Raw genomic sequence first — 19803 nt, 5'->3', positions numbered from 1 at the left:
ACTCAAAGAAATAGAAATACATATCTACAATACTGGACCGTAAATGGGATTTTTATCAATATAATAATTATATTTTCCCCTCACAAATATCCCAACAAGTGAAATGTTTTGTTAGGTGGGTGAGTTTTTGTGCCACAGATGCTCAGAATGAAAAAAAAATAAAAAAAAAAATGTGTCTGAAAATTAGAACACAGATTTACTCCGTCTTATGGTGGATGTTTCCATCTCCTGACACATTCAACACAAATTGCATTTGTTGAGTGGGTTTGGGATTTTATAATTAATTTTGTCTGCAGGGACACAGACAACAACGATGTAATTTTAAGTACATTTATGAGAATAACACTGTCAGAATATAGACAGCGGGACTCTTCAAGCAAGACTGCTGCTGGGTTCTGGGTTTTTTTTGTTATTAAGGAAACAATATGAGCTCATTCTTCCTTGTTAATTGGATATCATATGAAGTGTAAAATACAATAGAGAGGAGAGTCCGTAATTCGTGATTCACTTGCACGCAATTTCTATTCCCCTTAATTTAATAATGTGCAAAAATGTATCCTCATAAGTGATTCTATGCATTATTGAAAATGACAGCGCCAAACAATGAACGGATGAGTATGAACATCCATTACACATTATTAGAGGGAGCTAAAAGTGTCATATTCATCATCTTTTTCATTCCACATTTTAAATTAACTTTTCAAAGTGCTGTCTCTGCTGGCCTCCACATTAGTGTAGCCAGGGTTTTCTGTTTTATTAACTGTTCAAATGTCAACCTGCAGACAGCCACAATCACATCCACCATAACAAAATTAATACCGCTAATGTCAGACTTTGATGATAATTTCAAAGTAAAAACACCAGTCATCCTACACAAAGTAGCTGGAAATAAAAACCGGCCTGACAGACAGCTGGACCACCTTCACCTCAGCCAACCCAACAGCTTTGTGTGTGTGTTTCTGTACACTTGTTTGCGTGTGTGTGTAGACAATGCGAGCGTGTCTTTTTGGATTTGTTTTATAGGTACGTTCATGTGTGGGTGAATGCCAATGGCAGAGCTGCTCAGCCAGGTATAAAAACAGCCATCCAGACAGACGGGGGCTCGGGGTCAGAGTCGACCATGTCAAAACACAAACTGTCTGAGTCTGTAATGAGTCAGAGGAGAGATCATGGTGTCACACTGCATAATCTGGCCTGAAGCACCAAAGTACAGCCCCAAACCACTGGTATGAAAACCAACTAATCTGCCGAGATGGTAGATGACTATGTTAAAAGCTCATTGCAAGAAAAGCATCAAAAAGTGGAGGTTTCATGTGTTTGAATAGAGCTTTCACAAAGACTTTAAAGTTAAAACTTATTTTGACAGCTATTTGTTGCATTTCTGTTTATTTTGTGATTCATAAGGAAGATCTAACAAATGTATTATTTTCATTAATTGTAGTAATTGACAGTAATTGTTTAGAGTTGAGAAGGAATGAAAACCATTTAAGATCACATCCCCGGTCATTATGTGCATCTATTTACCAATATATCAAAAAATATATAGTATACATTTTTGTATTTTTATATAAACAAAAAAATGCTCTTTCCATAAAACAAATATGACGTGTGTTAACTTAAGCTACAATAACCAATTTCAACCAATTTCATGACATCCATCCATCAATCAACAAGCAACTTTTTGCGACAAGTGCGGCTTGTATGAAGCCACAGGTCCCGCCCACTTTTTAGCAGTCCAATCAAATGCGAGGGATTTGATTTAAATCCCTCTTGTAACTGTTCACCACTGAGATATTCCGTTTCACTGGAGAATATTCACAGTAGAGAAGCTGATTGCAGCAGTGAAATCATGAAAACGTTCAGGCACCCGATGCTGCATGTCAGTTCATACAATACGGCCCTTTGTTGCTTTAAGACTGAGATCAACTCTCCAGATGAAAACAGTAGTTATGTGCGACAACTTGACTCCTGATTAAATTCCTCTGCAACACAACGGGCCTCGACTCGAAACAGACAACATGAGGTCAGGCAAAAAAGAAAAATAAACACAGAATCAAAATTTCAGAGGTAAAGCCGCAATTTGTGAACGCATCGCCGGAGACGCGTATGAAATGGCAGACACAGACCAAAGTGCAACAGAGTAGAGGACGGAAAGTCCTTGAACAATAGAAGGAGAGTTGACGGAAGAGTGCGTTTCGATTGGTGGATTTTATTGGCCACTTTGCGGCTCAGATCGGATAAAAGCCTGTCAGCAACACCGGCTTGTACGAGCACACAGACGTATTTTTATGTGCTGATGCTTACACGGACTATCTGCACAAATACACCCAACATACGTTTGATATTTATCAGAATTGCAGCGATCTGATTTCTTTTTTTTGTATGCAGATTAATCAAAGAAGTTGGATTCCGGAGTGAGAAACAAACCTTCAAAGCGATCACATATTGTAAGCACGCAAACAGGAAGCCGCACAGTCTGGTGTCAAACTGGATTTAATTGACGACTGTCGCTCTTTTAATCCCCTCTATGAAAACTTCATCAAAAGGCTTATTTTAGTTTTTTATACCTCAGAAGCAAACTTTTATTGTTTCCTTTTAAGTCGAGTCTAGGAACAAACAAATACTGCAGTTTTGTTCTTTCAACCTGCTCCACTTGATTATGGGAATTTGTTTGCATCAGCTCGGATCCCGTAGATGTCATCAATTGTTTATCTTGGTGCTTTGAGATATTTTTATAAATTGTCAAAAACCTGACTCATCATCATTGTAGCTCGCATGCTGAGGCCGGTCTGCTTCTCTGGACATGCGCAGGCTTAGTCACTGCTGTGTCATTATTTATAAAGGCCACTTTGGGAAAGCTTTCTTCATATTTATGAGTCTGAATTAGTCAGAAAAGTGGAGCTTCGGATAGTCGGAGTTCCGCGATTCATTGTTGTGCTGACTGTCTTTAAAGCTTAAACACTATGAGAAAGCTTTCCTGATCCCCTGAGAAATGACCACGACTGTCACATCTAACGAAGACTTGTGCTTGAGATTGTTTGCTTTTAATGAAGTTCCATCCCGTCTGTAACTTTATCCACGTCCACTCTTTGCACTTGGAGATGTAATGCATTTCATACATTTTTATATTTGTTGTTTAACGTCTTCAAATTCATCTGGGAATTTAGTGTGCTGAGCAGAATTATCATGGCGTCAACGAACAACTTCACCAAAGGACTCTTTTTTTCTTTCAAATCAGCTCATCATCATAATGAACTGATAAAGAATGCATGCTTTATACATAAGAAATGAATGCAGTTTAACATTTGATTTTAAAATAGATGTTGACCTCAACCCTAAAAACTGCTATCAAAGAGGAGGGAATCGCTTTTTAGGGAGTGGTGGCAAAGATTTCATCAAGAGAATACTAAGAAGGACAACATGGGAAGAAATATGTCTTAAAACCAAATCTGCTGCTTCACACTAACATAATAATATATTTCTATTTCACCACAACCTAAATTAATAGCAGGAAAGCATCGTAATGCATGTCACATCACAAAAGTAAAATAAGATAATCCACTATGAGAAATGAATTCATAATAAATACATATGCAAATTGTTTCCACATTGTGAGCAGCAGAATAAGATCAGAAATTAGACAGCCATAACACAACAATGTCACTGCTACCAACCTCCTGACGTAAGCCAGCCGATGTTGCCAAGCACACAAACACCGACCGAACAACTCCGAGACATCAACTCACATTATGTATATTAGTACGTGCAGCGAATCTTTTTAATTTGATAAAGTGAAGCGGTAATTCCCGGCATCTGCACTCTCAAGGGAATGAACCCGTTGGGAGAAGGCGGTGTGGTTCGGAGCTGCCATCGACAAGGACAGGAGGATCCCACTTGCAGTTTATTAAGTGCAAGTTTTTAGGACCAAATACAATTATTTACAAAAAAAAAAAAAAAAAAAAAAAAAAAAAAAAGGGTAGCAGAGTTTGCAGCTGAGCAGATCAGAGTAGGCAGAGCGTTGTTAGCTTTATATAGACTGTTTTACAAAGACTGTTCCACCATACAGCCCTGGTGAGAGTGCCGTTACAACGCGATGTAGTGGAATGCCATCTCATGCCTTTCCTCTTCCTGAACAGCACAACTGTATTTTACACAATGGAGTTAATCACAGCTGCTAGCAACCGTAGCTCGTCCATCTGTCCGTTCCCTGATGCCCTCCCTTCATCAGGCCGTGTGAAGCCGTCTGTAATCAGATCAGGCGGTGACAGGGGCTTCTGCATCCAGCCGTCATTCCATCGCACTGTTAGCAACATCTGTGTCATGCGGAGAACCATGTGCATGCTGTGAAACAGACAGATTAATGTGCTGATGTGTGTGTGTGTGTGTGTGTGTGTGTGTGTGTGTGTGTGTGTGTGTGTGTGTGTGTGTGTGTGTGTGTGTGTGTGTGTGTGTGTGTGTACAGCCATCCATTTATAGTACACTAACAGGTCCTGTGTTGTTTTGAGCAGCCTTTGTTGTCTGTGTCACCTTCATAATTAAGGAGAGGCCATGTTCAAGAGGCAACCTATGACATGAGGTATGAAATCGTTATTAGGTTTTATAATACCGTTTTCAGTGATGTATTGTTTATTCAGTTATCATAAAATTATACACAGGCAATAATAAATAATTTGTGATGACCAAGCGAGGGGAGTTTAATAAAAGCTGCAATATCAAACAACGTTATTACAGAGAGGGCTTGAATAAAACATCACATGCGAAGCAATTTTAACATAAAAGGGCAAATATCATCAGATGCTGCTGTACACTGTAAATTAAGAAAAATATCGTATTTTAGTCATCCAGCCTGACCCAAAGGGGAGAGGGCAAATTACGTGGGATTAAAAAATACAGAAGAAGAGGAGAGGATGTGAGCAGAAAAGGATAAAAAGGAGAAGGGGAGAGGAAGAGAAGACAAGAAGAGAGGAGAAGAAAATGAAAAGAGACGAGACGAGAAAATACCTGGTCACCTAGAATACATCTATAAATTTAGCAGAGCCTCTTCACATTGCCCTTTCCTCCACTGTCATTTATCATCGTGTCATTACTGAATCAGAATCTAACAAGTCTAATCCAACAGCCTCTCTTTCTGGGGCAGTGTGTTACAGAGGAGACAGCGCAAAGTCATAGTCGAACAGAATGCACTCAGATTATCTCCCTCTTGACAGAGAAGCACCAGAGAGCATCGTGGAGATTATAGGCGCGCCGAGATAACCCGCAACACGGCGAGCTGTGCGGGCCTCTGGGAGCAGACGCATGTGCTCCATCTTCACCTGGTTAAAAGGGCTCTACAGCCACTCAGAGCCCGCCTGTCACAGCCCGGCCTGATCCATCCTGCTCAGACCGTAATGTCTCATTGGCATTCTGTGACACGCTTGTAGCAAGCGCCGAAGGGGGGTAGGGGGGAGCTTGGGCTCCAGCTCACCGCTATTAAGATTCTACAAAGCCAGCCGTTTCCCCAGCCGCCGCAAGCACACAGACAGAATCACACAGCCAAGGAATAATACAAAATATATATTTTTTTTAAAAATAGCTGTGTGAGGGATGAGCAGAACAGATAAGTAACAGGGGCAAAACACGGAGACAGGAAAAAAAAGATTCTGGTGTAAAAATGTGAAAGCTCTGCTATTGGTAACGTTCATGAGGGCAGCACTTGGGTTCACACTGAAGAAATGTCATCTGTATTCTCTAAGTGGCTAAATCACCAGTGTATAATCCCAGTGCCCCCCCCCCACTGTCATCTGCAAAACCACACCGTGACCACTTCATGATGAGCTGTATTATTGGCAAGCCTCCCATCATGAAACCACAGAGAGGAAGCCCCCCACACACCACCTTCCACCTCACCATCGCACCCTGCCTGTTTATGTCTGCCCATGAACATCCAGCCCCCCCCCCCCAGAATCCTAAACTGCTTGCTAATCACCCTTTGAAAGAGCACACTAATTCAGATGTCAAGGCCCATTACCTGTGAGCCGTCTAGAGGTGACCCGAGCCTCCATCCTGCAGTGATAAACACCAGTTGGAGGATAAAACGCACATCTGGATAATGGGAAAGTGGGGAGAGACACGCTGGCCAAGTGTGCAGTCTCTGAACGCAGCTGAGGGAGGATTGGAGGGGGTTGGGTGTGGGTTGTGGGGTGGGGCGGGAGGAGCGTGGTGTGTAGCAAACCATCGTTGCATAAAGATAACGTCCTTCATGACAGCGCCCGGGTCAGTCAGCCGCCGTATGGCTGCCGCGCCTGTGGTTAAGTAAACAAGGCGCTCAGACCGAGGAGTGACTCCTCACCAGCCGTCCCAACCGATCTGCTCTCAGACACTGACAGAGATGACGCTCAACTAAAGGATGGCCCGCAAAAAATCAGTTTCACATATACAGGATGTGACTGGTGCACTCTGGGAAGAGAGAAAAAAAAAAATCATATAAGGGATTAACATTCGTATTTCCAGCTGAATCACATATAGATTTCTTTGGGGGATTTTTTTCCAGCGCCTGTTAAGATCCTATTTTGACGATTATATATTTAGGGGGTTTCCATGGTTTCTAGGGAATAAAGTGATAAGACCTAATCCGTTTTTTATGCTACTACTGCACTAGAGGGGTTGCATTTCTGGTATCCGGACAACTACACAACCATATTATAGATGTATAAATAGAAAAGAGTGATAAATGAGAAGTTTCTAGAAAAACACGACGGACAGTTCACAGCCATAGTTCTGGGCAGATCGGAGCAGAGAACAGCAGAGCTCACAGAGAGGACAGTGGGTAATGAGAACCAATAGGATGCAGGTCAAAGCAAAAATAACCATCCACCCAGCAGTGAGACCCACCCCCACACTGAAAATCTGCCTCCACTGCTAGAACCCTATATACAACACTAACAAAAATAATAAGTGATTTTATGACCCACTAATAAATCCTTATTTACTGGGACGGGATTAGAATTAGTCATTTTATCGCAATATGAGCGCTAACAGGCATTTAAGACGACAACGCCGTCTTTAATTGGAACAGCGACTCAAGGAACTGAAATCCCCCAGAACCTCCCACTGATAGAAAAAAAAAGAAAAAGGAAAATCACAGTGGGAATTCAACATACTGCAAACACCCAAATGCTGTTTGTATGCTTTTTGTCTAATAATAGTGTAAACTATAGACAATGCAGAAAGAGACTTAATTGTCTCGTGTTAGAGATGCAACTTCCCATAATGAGCGTAGCATTGATTTGAGTCGGAGGGATGATGTTGCTAGCTTGGACTGGTGTGCTCCCTCCATCCCTTCACCACCCCCAATCTGTGTCTCCCTCTCTCAAACACACACACACACACACACACACTCACACACACACACTGCTCATTAAACAATGCCACTGTGACCTGTGTCCACCACACTCGGCTGCCTGCACCGTAATATGCCCTAAACAGACACCACTTTACTTCCATTCCTCATACAGTTATAAAAGCTCCACTATTTCTTTTTTTCTTCTATGCTAAAAATACTTCTTTCTATAGGTGGCCTTAGGATAAAAGACATCAAGGATTTCCTTCCCGTTCAGCGAATACACACAGGGGTTTTGGAGGATAAACCCATTCACGCTCAGTTTTACCAGCATTTTTTTTCTCTTGTTTGTTAGCATAAATCAGTAGTGGCAAAGTGAAGGGCTCATAAAGACATGGTGAATGTCAAAGAAGTATCAGAAAATGATCCTTATAGTGCCTTAAGATGGTTGTTTGGAGGAAATCATGGTTCTGGAGCCGTTCTACGCACCTCTACATTACCGAACATAAGGCCAACCGACATCCATGAAGCCAAACTGCACATACGTTTCACAATCATCATGAAACACACTTCTAATCAGTTTCAACTCCAAACCACCTCATCAAGCGGGATGCTTCCGTTGCAATCCTCGCAGGTGCTGCTCGAGCGTGTGCGTAAATGCAGCGCCAATATGATTCGAGTGGGAGTAATGAGAGTGTGCTGGGGACCGGGAGGAATCATGCTATGCTTTGTGAATGCAGCTCACCACTTTGCTCTAATATCAGAAGTTATCACACGCACACGCACACGCACACACACACTCACACACACACACACACACACACACACACACATACACACACACAGAGTGTCCAGCTCCAGTATAGATGAATTATTGAGGACTTGGAGTAGAGTTGGGAGCAACTTTACGCTTGTTTGTTTTCTAGTCGTACTACGCCTCCTCCCGCCGACTCCCCCACCCCTCCACTGCCCACACAAACACACACTGCAAAGGCATGAGAGAGTGGACTCCCGACAGGATGCTATGAGATCTTGGCAGCTCTGTTTTACAATAGCATTCTGGGAAGAATGCTGCAGTGTTGCACTGCCAGAAAAAAAAAGAAAAAGTAATTATTGCTGGTATGGAGTCTTGATATCTTACTTTGCCAAAAACAAAAAAGGTAAGGCTTTTTTCCTAAGCAGATAAACATGAAATTCCATAAATGAAGTTGACTGCTTCACCGTTAGAAACCACCTCACAAACACCAAAATGTTATATTTATTTCATCCTTTCTGTCCACCAAATGTGGGAAACCAGTCAGGCAGGACAAAATATGATTTTAGTTTTAATTAAAATGTGTCAAGATGGACTTTTTGAAAATTGTACTTGTAAGACTCTGGACTCTCAGTGTGTGTGTGTGTGTGTGTGTGTGTGTGTGTGTGTGTGTGTGTGTGTGTGTGTGTGTGTGTGTGTGTGTGTGTGTGTGTGTGTGTGTGTTTGTGTGTCTGTGTGTGTGTATGTGTGGTAAGGCAGCAGCACTTCACTGCAAGTCTGACAGCTGCCTCAGGCACACACAGGAGATGCTTGATGGGAGTCACAGAGGACAAACAAGCTGTACATCAACAAAATGCTTTGTAGGATGATATAGCGAGAGGCCAAACAGATACAAAAAGCGTAGAGTGGTTTGCAAAGAATGAAAGAAAAAGGACAGAAAAAAAATATACATAGCCTCCTTTCCACCAATTAGATTTTAAAAGCTGGGGTAGGCAGTTTATTTCTCCTGTTATTGGAAAACATTCCACAATGCTGGCTCTAATGAGCTACAATATCACTGAAGCGTTTCAGAGATGGAGAGGAAATGTTCCTAATAGTTAAACTAGTTGCAACATTTTCTCTCCATCTCTGAAACGCTACCCAGATATTGTCTGTTTGTCTTTTTTAGTTACTTTGCAGTGTAGGCAGTTGATGCCAGCAATTTTTACTGAAAGATATCCCACCGTTGAACCAGGCTTTCACCGAAGAAACATTCACGTGTATCTGCAACTGAGAACAGCAAATATCCTCTGAAATCACCTCTGATTGGCCAAAGTCTTCCATCACAGGATTTATTTTCTTAAGCCTGAAAACGGAGTTATGAGGGGGGTGCAGAAGTCTAGTTTTCTCTCAGACAACTTGAACAACAATATGCAGAAGGGTTACTATATTGAATTTTTTCACAAATTTAAACTGCCTACCCCAGCTTTAATACACGTATTTAAAAAAACTGTGCCAAAAACAGGTTTCACAAAGATATTTTCAAGTGTGTTTGGTTCAGGGCCTCACATTTTTGCACAATAAACAGGGGAGGGAGCATGGTCTTAGACAGGCCGAGAATATCCAGGGACGGAAAGACAGTAATTGCTAATTGTCACGCTCCGATGCCGTGGCAACAGTCTTGTGTTTAGAGTTTGACAGTATTTCTCAAATGCCCCTGTGCTGCACAAACAAACCCACGCAGGCTGATGAGCGTGGTGACATGCCATGCCCGTGACATTGTGGTGTTAACAAAACAGGGGGGGCTTGTGATCAAGTGGTTGTTTTTGTGTTTCTCATCTCTAAACAGTAGGGTTTAAATATCACAACTGTTAAATACAAAGCACCTGGTTGGAGTAAGCTTTAAAATGGAAGTTTTTTGTTTAAACGATCAACGAATCCTGATAAATGTATATCATCAAGCCCCTTTGTTGCAGAACCTGTTGTTTAGGCAACAAGACAAATTGATTAGGTTTAGGAGATATAATCGGAGTTTAGGTTCAATTATATACTTTTTTTTAAGCAGGTTTTGTAATTAAATACATCAAGTAAGTAAATCAACGTTGACTTTTGTTTTCAAAGGGGACAGGAACAGTGGTCTCCTGGGTGATAGTTCTATTTGTTTGACCTGTCCATCCACCCAAACCTCCTCCATTGACGTGCAGTTGTGAGTTGAAATCTTATGCTTTATTTGCACACAATGATAACTTTGTCAACAATAAAAGCAGACATGATATGTACATAAATGAAAGTTTCTGCTAAGTGATTTTCATTATTGTGGTGAAATCAACTGAAAAACTAGGAAGGTGGGAAAAAAACATTGAGCAATCTAAAACACCACCGCATGCTTTAGGAAATGGTCAGCAGTAATATATATATACACATATATATACATTGCAGTTAATGGGCTGGAACATGCAAAAACATCAGTACGGTTAAAGTTTTAGCTCTTCCATATACAGTAAAGGCACAGCGGAGCTTTGGCATGTAAAGTAAATGCAGTGCTTGATGCAATACTCTGCTTTTATTTCATATGAATCTCCAGAGGTTTGCCATGTAGTCTGTGTTACCTACGTTGTTAAATATTAATGATGCACAAGAAAATTCAGTACCACCTACAGTGTATTGTGTTTACAGTAATCATTTTATCTACGTATGTTTCTTCATTCTATTGCCGGTTGGCACCAAGGAGATTGTGAATGCCTTTTTCCCCAGGGACGCCTGGACTAGAAAGCATCATCAGGATAGTTGTAGACAACATACACTGCTTTAATATGCTTATAGGCAACAGTGCAATTAAAAAATAAATCACAAAGAGGGCGCAAGCGTAGCTACATAAGCACCATACTGTCAATAATCCAATAGCAGAGCAGCAGGATAAGTGCCCAAGCCTTGACAGATCTCAACAAAGCAAAACATAGACGACATCTTATTGAATCTGCATTAAAAAAAAACCCCACTCATAATCACTTTAAATTCACTGAAAAAAGAACATTTGACAATAAATGACTTTGATATGAGTTCCGTGCCGAACGACTCCCAGCGGCATACCTGATGGCTCTCCTGCTCCATTCAGCCGGTTGTCAGAAACATCTCTAAGGCGACAGAACAGATGTCTCTAGTTATTTGACCGAGCTCTCTGGGACGCTCTATTCCCACTCTTACTCTCAATCCCCATTTTTCTTTTATTTTTTTATATTTTTTTGCAGCCGACAAGAAAATCTCTTTGCAGTGACAAAGCATCGCCTGTCGATAGGATGATTCCATTCAGAGGCACTTCCTGATATGAGAGGTGCATTAATGTGATTAACCCACGCACACTATTGCTGTTTGATACGGGGGCTTAGGGGCTCATGTCACTCTGTATTCTTCTCTATTGGCATGATCAGCAGGTAATAGAAAACACGATGATGTGTGAACAGGAGAAGGCAACTCAAAATATAACCTAGAGAAGGCAACAACGTGGAATCAACTGCAGAAACCCCTGGGCATTTATACAAACTAGGGTCGAGGGATATGGCCAAAATCTTCTGTCCCGATATTGGTAATTTCACATCATGATAACGATATACAGCGGATAAAATAAGTATTGAACACATCACCATTTTTCTCAGTAAATATATTATATGAAGTTTGCCAGTGCCGTATGCTGAAAAACAGCCCCACACCATGATGTTCCCACCTCCAAACTTCACTGTTGGTATGGTGTTTTTGGGGTGATGTGCAGTGCCATTTGACCTCCAAACATGGTGTGTATTATGGCATCCAAAGAGTTACATTTTGGTCTCATCTGACCAGACTATATTCTCCCAGTATTTCACAGGATTGTCGAAATGTTGTGCAGCAAACTTTAAACGAGCTTCAACATGCTTTTTCTTCAGCAATGGAGTCTTGCGTGGTGAGCGTGCATACAGGCCACGGCGGTTGAGTGCAATACTTATTGTTTTATCTGAAACAATTGTACCTGCTAATTCCAGGTCTTTCTGAAGCTCTCCACAAGTGGTCCTTGGCTCTTGGACAACTCTTCTGATAATTCTTTTCACTCCTCTGTCAGAAATCTTGCAAGGAGCACCTGGTCGTGGCCGGTTTATGGTGAAATGATGTTCTTTCCAACAGTGCTCACCGGAACATTCAGAAGTTTAGAAATCCTTCTGTAACCAATGCCATCAGTATGTTTTGCAACAATAAAGGTTGCGAAGGTCTTGAGAGAGCTCTTTGCTTTTACCCATCATGAGATGTTTCTTGTGTGACACCTTGGTAATGAGACACCTTTTTATAGGCCATCAGTTGGGACTGAACCAGCTGATATTAATTTGCACTGACAAGGGGCAGGATTGCTTTATAATTACTGGTTTCAGCTGGTGTCTTGGCTTTCCATGCCTTTTTGTACCTCCCTTTCTTCATGTGTTCAATACTTTTTCCCTGTGTCATTCCATTTTATTACACATAACTTCATTTCTTAACTTATTTGTTTGGCTTTGTATGTATGGATTACTTGGGTTGTTACCGACATCTGGTGAAAATGTCATGTCAATTGCACCTTTAGAAATATATTTACTGAGAAAAATGGTGACGTGTTCAATACTTATTTTACCCGCTGTATATCACGATAAAGCATGGTAATTCAATAAATAAATAGTCCATATGAAATCAACCACATGGTAAAGTCTATTTTTGAACAGTCCTTGGTGAAGTAGATACTTGACAAGTTAAGAGTACTTAAAATGTTTTCATTTAATTAAGAACTTTAACTTTAAACAAGTCAAATTATAGAGAAAACATAAAAACACCAAACTTAAAACTTCAAATGATGTTTCTCGCAAATATTTCACATCAGATTTAGTAAGAAGTTTTAGTTAGAATGTGCCTGTTATCAATCAAGAGGATGCACAATGTGTCACGATATCACCATATATGATTTCATCTTTATATAATTCCATTAAAAGACGATAAATTAACATATTTAACATCACCCAGCACTAATACAAACTCATTTATGCAATTTGACTTCAAAGGTTCGAAAGGAAAGAACAAAATCTGCCTCTGAAACTTACAGAAACAGACATCTCCTTATCATATCACCGACAATTATCAACCATTAATATCAATAAAAATAAAATGTGTATCATCTTTCATTATAAAAAAATGCTCCCAACACCCTGAAGGTGTTTGAGTATTTCAATGAATTACCATTTTACATAAACACACCTGAAATCCAGTGACCTCAGTTATATTTCATGACTATAATAAATATCATAAATCCAATTCCAACTGTCTGACTGAGACAAAACGGACCGTAAGAGCCGGATGTACACATCTTCAAAAAAAAAAGGGAGCTTGTATACATGTGTTACATACATTAACACAGCTAATATGAATCTTCGAAAAAGACAAATGAAAGCTTGCTTTACTGGCTCCACTGTGTGCTGCACTGAGAAATTATTAATTTGATGCGAGAGTCATCATCCATTCAGCTGCGTACAAGCGTCCACAGGTTGTATGTACGTTTTGATTCCGCAGTGAAAGAAGCTGCAAACACATAGGAGAAGAAAAAAAAATAACTGAGCAGTTGGAAAAAGGGATTCTGGGACGCCATTCATGAACCTTTTCATCAGGCATCTTTAGCTGTGGGTAGCGGCAGAAATAGATCCCCTCTTCCGAGCACAGAGCTTTTAATAGAGCCCCTCTTCCTGGCGTTAATCAAAGATACCAGGAAAAATGGGCGCATTCACCTCACCGAGTTTTGTGAAGTCTCGGTGTGGGCCTCGGTGCGAAACTCCTTCATTTCAAACAGTGAAAAGGTATGTAATGTATGTGAGGGTGTGTGCATGTGAGAGAAGCCTCTTGGCAGCCCCCCTGGGACTATGCGCCAGAAGCAGCAGAAAAGTAAGTGAAGTGCTGTGTGCGACTCTTTCAGCTCACATTCCCTTTCGATCAATGGCTGAGATGGATAATAGCCTCCATAGAGACTTGCATCTCACATCCTGTCTCTCTCTCTCTCTATCTATCTATCCACGCCTCAAATCCCCATTTCTGATTTTTGCATCTCTGCACACTCTTCATGTTTTTCCCCCTCCTCGCTCTCACAGAGCCGTCAGCATCAGCATCAGCATCAGCAGCAGAGGAAGAAGAAGCAGGAGCAGCGCAAGAAGCCCACCAGCTCCAGTGGGGGGTAAAGGGGAGCAGAACAACAAGAGGATCCTGGGAAGAACATGGACAACACATCTGGCAGACCCGGAGAGCCTGTCATCGCAGATTCCCGGGCCTCCTGCTAACAGCTGATCCTCTAGGCCAACTGCCTCCATCAGGCAGCGTGGAGAAAAAAATCCACTCGCTAACTCAATTATGCAGGAGGTGTAAATTAAACATGAGGCTACCACACAGGAATGTATACACACACACACACACACCGCAGACGTACTCACACACACACACACACACACACATATGTAATCATACAACGTAACAACCCCATCTGTATGCGGACGCCAGGGGGGGATTTGTGGAGCTAAGCAGAGCTCTGAAGAGCTGATCCACGCTGGTTGTAACATTACATATGACAGAAAACAGAAGATGGACGAGCTAGGCCAGACAGGTGAGAGTGACGGTGATGGAAACAGGTGATCAGGATTTTTTTTTCCCCCCATCTTTGCCTCCTGTATTACTTCCCCTACGAGCTTTCAAGAGTGGAAAAAAAACAAAACGAACCCCGCGTGGGAGTTAAGCCTGGAGCCAAAGGCAGAGACGATTTTCTCCCCATCTCTCTTTATGCCTCTCTCTCTCCCTCTGTTTCTTTGTGTCTCTCTCTCTGGTTCCTCCATGCCCTTTATTAATCATCCTTGGTTAGTGGGGCAGAGAGCGTGGTGTTAGGAGCTCTGGGGAGTGTGGAGCCAGGAAACACACACACACACACACACACACACACACACACACACACACACACACACACACACACACACACACACACACACACACACACACACACACACACACACACACACACACACACACACACACACACACACACAGCTGATCTTCAGGGACCCTGGCCTGATGTTCTGGGCCTCAGGAGCTGCTGCTGCTGCTGCTGTGACCTTTTTTTGAACGGTCTCAGTTATGGTTTGGACCTTCCAGCTCACAGTATGGCCATCATACAACTGTATCTCCTCAGAGCCATTAAAAAAAAATAAAAACCTTCACCTGAGCTACCTCAGCTCGGGCCAGAACCAGAGCAGCAGCAGCAGCAGCAGCAGCAGCAGCGAGCCATCACAGCGATTAGACCTCATTATCAGGATGTCTGGATGTTGCAGCGAGCATCCTCAGAGAGCTGGATGCGGTGTGGTAGGACAACGGGGTACAGCGGCAGCAGAAAAAAAAAAACACACTCTCGGCTTCTGCGGCCAATGGGCAGCAGAGGAGACTGAATAATGGAGGATGTAATTAGGCCTTATTCCTATGCATGTAAGTGCACTTAGCATGGAAGGCTCCAACTGGGCTACATGCCATTATTACCATTATCACGGTTCGATCTCCCTGAGAAAGTGGTGAGAGAATTGGCCCATTAAGTCAGATGTTGTGGGACAGCAGGAGGTTTGCAGTAAAAATCCACTTTATTCACCTTTTTATTTAATTCTATTTTGCAACTTAAGCTGACACGTCACAGGGAGACATGTTCACCTACTGCAGGTTACACGAGGAGGGGAGTGATTCATGCTTTTGACTGTTTATTATAGGATGTTTCGTCTGGACATGATCACAGACTGGCACTAATAGGTGAAACAGTGTTGCTCATCACTAGGTGTCATCATGAGGGTGGGTGCTTTGGGTTGGGTACAGCATATCAAAATGTTACAAGCAGAGCTCAGGTGACACAGCAGTGGTGGGAAGGGTGGGGGTGGGGGTGTGGGTGGGGAAAGGAAAAGGAAAGGAGACGCACCTGGTTTCACCGTCTTCAAGCGAATCGGCTCCCGAAAGTGGCGGATGACAGCCAGGGTGTCCCGGTTTGTAAGTCCACTGACGGGGGTCCCGTTCACCTCCAGCAGGACGTCCCCGTAGTAGGGCAGCTTCCCGACGTGACACACCAGCACGTCCAGCTTCATCTGGCCCAGGTAAGGGAACTGGCCCAGCTCGGCTCCTCCGAGGACCTCCACCACGGTGCCAAAGTCCCCCAAGTTCCCCCATGACACCGCGCACTCCACCACTTTACCGGACCAGTGTTTCTTCTTCTTCAGTGTCCTGGACATGGTCGAGTCCCTTTTTTTTTTGTTTTTGTTGTTGATCAGAAAGCCTGGTTCTTCCTCTGGAGTGGTTAAATGGAGTGACTCGGCCTGATAAACCCTCCTGAGCTATTCTCTCGACCTGCTGCTGTTGGGGATTTCATCTCTCACATCTCAGGAGGCCGGTTCCCCTCTCTGTGTCATCATCCCACTGGGGGTCTGTGGGTCGCAATAGATCCGTGCGCTCCTTGCGCGTAAAAGCGGGGAGATGAGGGGTTAAAGGGAGAGCAAGTCAGGCTTCTGGACCCATACCCCTCCACGGGGAAGCCGAGCAACAAACAACACACAATAATGAAATGTAAACAGAGAGTATTAGGCTCACTCGGAGGAGGATCGTGGAGAGTCTGACGCCGAAAATGTGGTGCGTCAAAGACGGATCCCTGTCGTACCTGGGCGGCGGTGGTGGCGGCTCCTGTCTGTCGAGATCCGGCCCACGGTGACTGAGCAGTGAGGCATCTGTCTGCGTTTTGTCCGCTACAGGTTTGAACACACCTGGCACCGCCAAACAGGAGACGATGCCAAACCCCCCCCCACCACCCCACGAAACGCCCCTTTTTGTTTTTACGCGCAGCAGCAGGAGGAGGAGAGGAGGAGGAGGTGGTGGTGTTTTGTGGATGCTCACGCTGGCTCCATCCTCCGGTGTGCTGTGGTACTAAATGCAATAAAAAAAACAAAAAAGAAATCATCATTGTTACTAGAATTGTATTTTTGTTTTCCAAAATGCTTAAAGCAGCTTTAGTGTTTTGAATTTTATCAGTATTTATGTAGGTCTGGTGCAGAAAATCACACATAATCTACATGCAAACTTTAACATCTCCTGGCCTGAGAGCACATATGTAATACCATTTAATTAATGAGATAGAACAGCTGCTTTGTCTTTAATGTAATGCACTGTGAGTCCTGTAATGTTCAATGTATTTTATTATGATTTTTAGTCTTTTTTTTAAATAAACAGCAACATTTATCTGCATTTAAAAAAAAAACACTGTGAGTCCTGTAATGTTCAATGTATTTTATTATGATTTTTAGTCTTTTTTTAAATAAACAGCAACATTTATCTGCATTTAAAAAAAAACACTGTGAGTCCTGTAATGTTCAATGTATTTTATTATGATTTTTAGTCTTTTTTTTAAATAAACAGCAACATTTATCTGCATTTTTTTTTAAAAAAACACTGTGAGTCCTGTAATGTTCAATGTATTTTATTATGATTTTTAGTCTTTTTTTTAAATAAACAGCAACATTTATCTGCATTTTTTTTTTTAAAAAACACTGTGAGTCCTGTAATGTTCAATGTATTTTATTATGATTTTTAGTCTTTTTTTTAAATAAACAGCAACATTTATCTGCATTTTTTTTAAAAAACACTGTGAGTCCTGTAATGTTCAATGTATTTTATTATGATTTTTAGTCTTTTTTTTTTTTTAAATAAACAGCAACATTTATCTGCATTTTTTTTTTTTTAAAAAAAACACTGTGAGTCCTGTAATGTTCAATGTATTTTATTATGATTTTTAGTCTTTTTTTAAAATAAACAGCAACATTTATCTGCATTTTTTAAAAAAAACACTGTGAGTCCTGTAATGTTCAATGTATTTTATTATGATTTTTAGTCTTTTTTTTAAATAAACAGCAACATTTATCTGCATTTTTTTTAAAAAAACACTGTGAGTCCTGTAATGTTCAATGTATTTTATTATGATTTTTAGTCTTTTTTTTTTTAATAAACAGCAACATTTATCTGCATTTTAACAAAAAACCCACTGTGAGTCCTGTAATGTTCAATGTATTTTATTATGATTTTTAGTCTTTTTTTTAAATAAACAGCAACATTTATCTGCATTTAAAAAAAAAACACTGTGAGTCCTGTAATGTTCAATGTATTTTATTATGATTTTTAGTCTTTTTTTAAAATAAACAGCAACATTTATCTGCATTTTTTTTTAAAAAACACTGTGAGTCCTGTAATGTTCAATGTATTTTATTATGATTTTTAGTCTTTTTTTTAAATAAACAGCAACATTTATCTGCATTTTTTTTAAAAACACTGTGAGTCCTGTAATGTTCAATGTATTTTATTATGATTTTTAGTCTTTTTTTTTTAAATAAACAGCAACATTTATCTGCATTTTTTTTTTTAAAAACACTGTGAGTCCTGTAATGTTCAATGTATTTTATTATGATTTTTAGTCTTTTTTTTAAATAAACAGCAACATTTATCTGCATTTTTTTTAAAAACACTGTGAGTCCTGTAATGTTCAATGTATTTTATTATGATTTTTAGTCTTTTTTTTAAATAAACAGCAACATTTATCTGCATTTAAAAAAAAACACTGTGAGTCCTGTAATGTTCAATGTATTTTATTATGATTTTTAGTCTTTTTTTTTTAAATAAACAGCAACATTTATCTGCATTTTTTTTTTAAAAAACACTGTGAGTCCTGTAATGTTCAATGTATTTTATTATGATTTTTAGTCTTTTTTTTAAATAAACAGCAACATTTATCTGCATTTTTTTAAAAAACACTGTGAGTCCTGTAATGTTCAATGTATTTTATTATGATTTTTAGTCTTTTTTTTTTTTTAAAAAACACTGTGAAATAAACAGCAACATTTATCTGCATTTTTTTTAAAAAACTGTGTGAGTCCTGTAATGTTCAATGTATTTTATTATGATTTTTAGTCTTTTTTTTTTAAATAAACAGCAACATTTATCTGCAAAAAAAAACAGCAACATTTATCTGCATTTTTGCATTTTTTTTAAAAAAAACACTGTGAGTCCTGTAATGTTCAATGTATTTTATTATGATTTTTAGTCTTTTTTTTAAATAAACAGCAACATTTATCTGCATTTTAAAAAAAAAAACACTGTGAGTCCTGTAATGTTCAATGTATTTTATTATGATTTTTAGTCTTTTTTTTAAATAAACAGCAACATTTATCTGCATTTTTTTTTTTAAAAAACACTGTGAGTCCTGTAATGTTCAATGTATTTTATTATGATTTTTAGTCTTTTTTTTAAATAAACAGCAACATTTATCTGCATTTAAAAAAAAAACACTGTGAGTCCTGTAATGTTCAATGTATTTTATTATGATTTTTAGTCTTTTTTTTAAAATAAACAGCAACAATGTATTTTATTATGATTTTTAGTCTTTTTTTTAAATAAACAGCAACATTTATCTGCATTTTTTTTAAAAAAAACACTGTGAGTCCTGTAATGTTCAATGTATTTTATTATGATTTTTAGTCTTTTTTTTAAATAAACAGCAACATTTATCTGCATTTTTTTTAAAAAACACTGTGAGTCCTGTAATGTTCAATGTATTTTATTATGATTTTTAGTCTTTGTTTAAAATAAACAGCAACATTTATCTGCATTTTTTTTTTTTAAATGTCTTGGATATGAGGCAGACCACGTGTAACAAGTGAGACTC

General features: G+C 40.0%; 1 protein-coding gene across 1 annotated transcript in view; it reads right to left on the bottom strand.

Moving 5' to 3' along the window:
* Positions 1-16333, bottom strand: part of LOC129105829 (membrane-associated guanylate kinase, WW and PDZ domain-containing protein 3) — a 124861-nt gene extending 108528 nt beyond the window's left edge. Inside the window, exon 1 of the mRNA XM_054617036.1 lies at positions 16027-16333. Within this exon, the coding sequence (XP_054473011.1) occupies positions 16027-16333 (307 nt within the window). The remainder of the gene's footprint in view (positions 1-16026) is intronic.
* Between the last annotated feature and the right edge of the window lie 3470 nt (positions 16334-19803).

Source organism: Anoplopoma fimbria, chromosome 17 (genome assembly GCF_027596085.1).
Source record: "Anoplopoma fimbria isolate UVic2021 breed Golden Eagle Sablefish chromosome 17, Afim_UVic_2022, whole genome shotgun sequence".
In the NCBI taxonomy this organism is placed as follows: Eukaryota; Metazoa; Chordata; class Actinopteri; order Perciformes; family Anoplopomatidae; genus Anoplopoma; species Anoplopoma fimbria.
The sequence above is the reverse complement of the archived record's forward strand: the minus strand, read 5'-3'. Positions and strand labels throughout refer to the sequence as shown.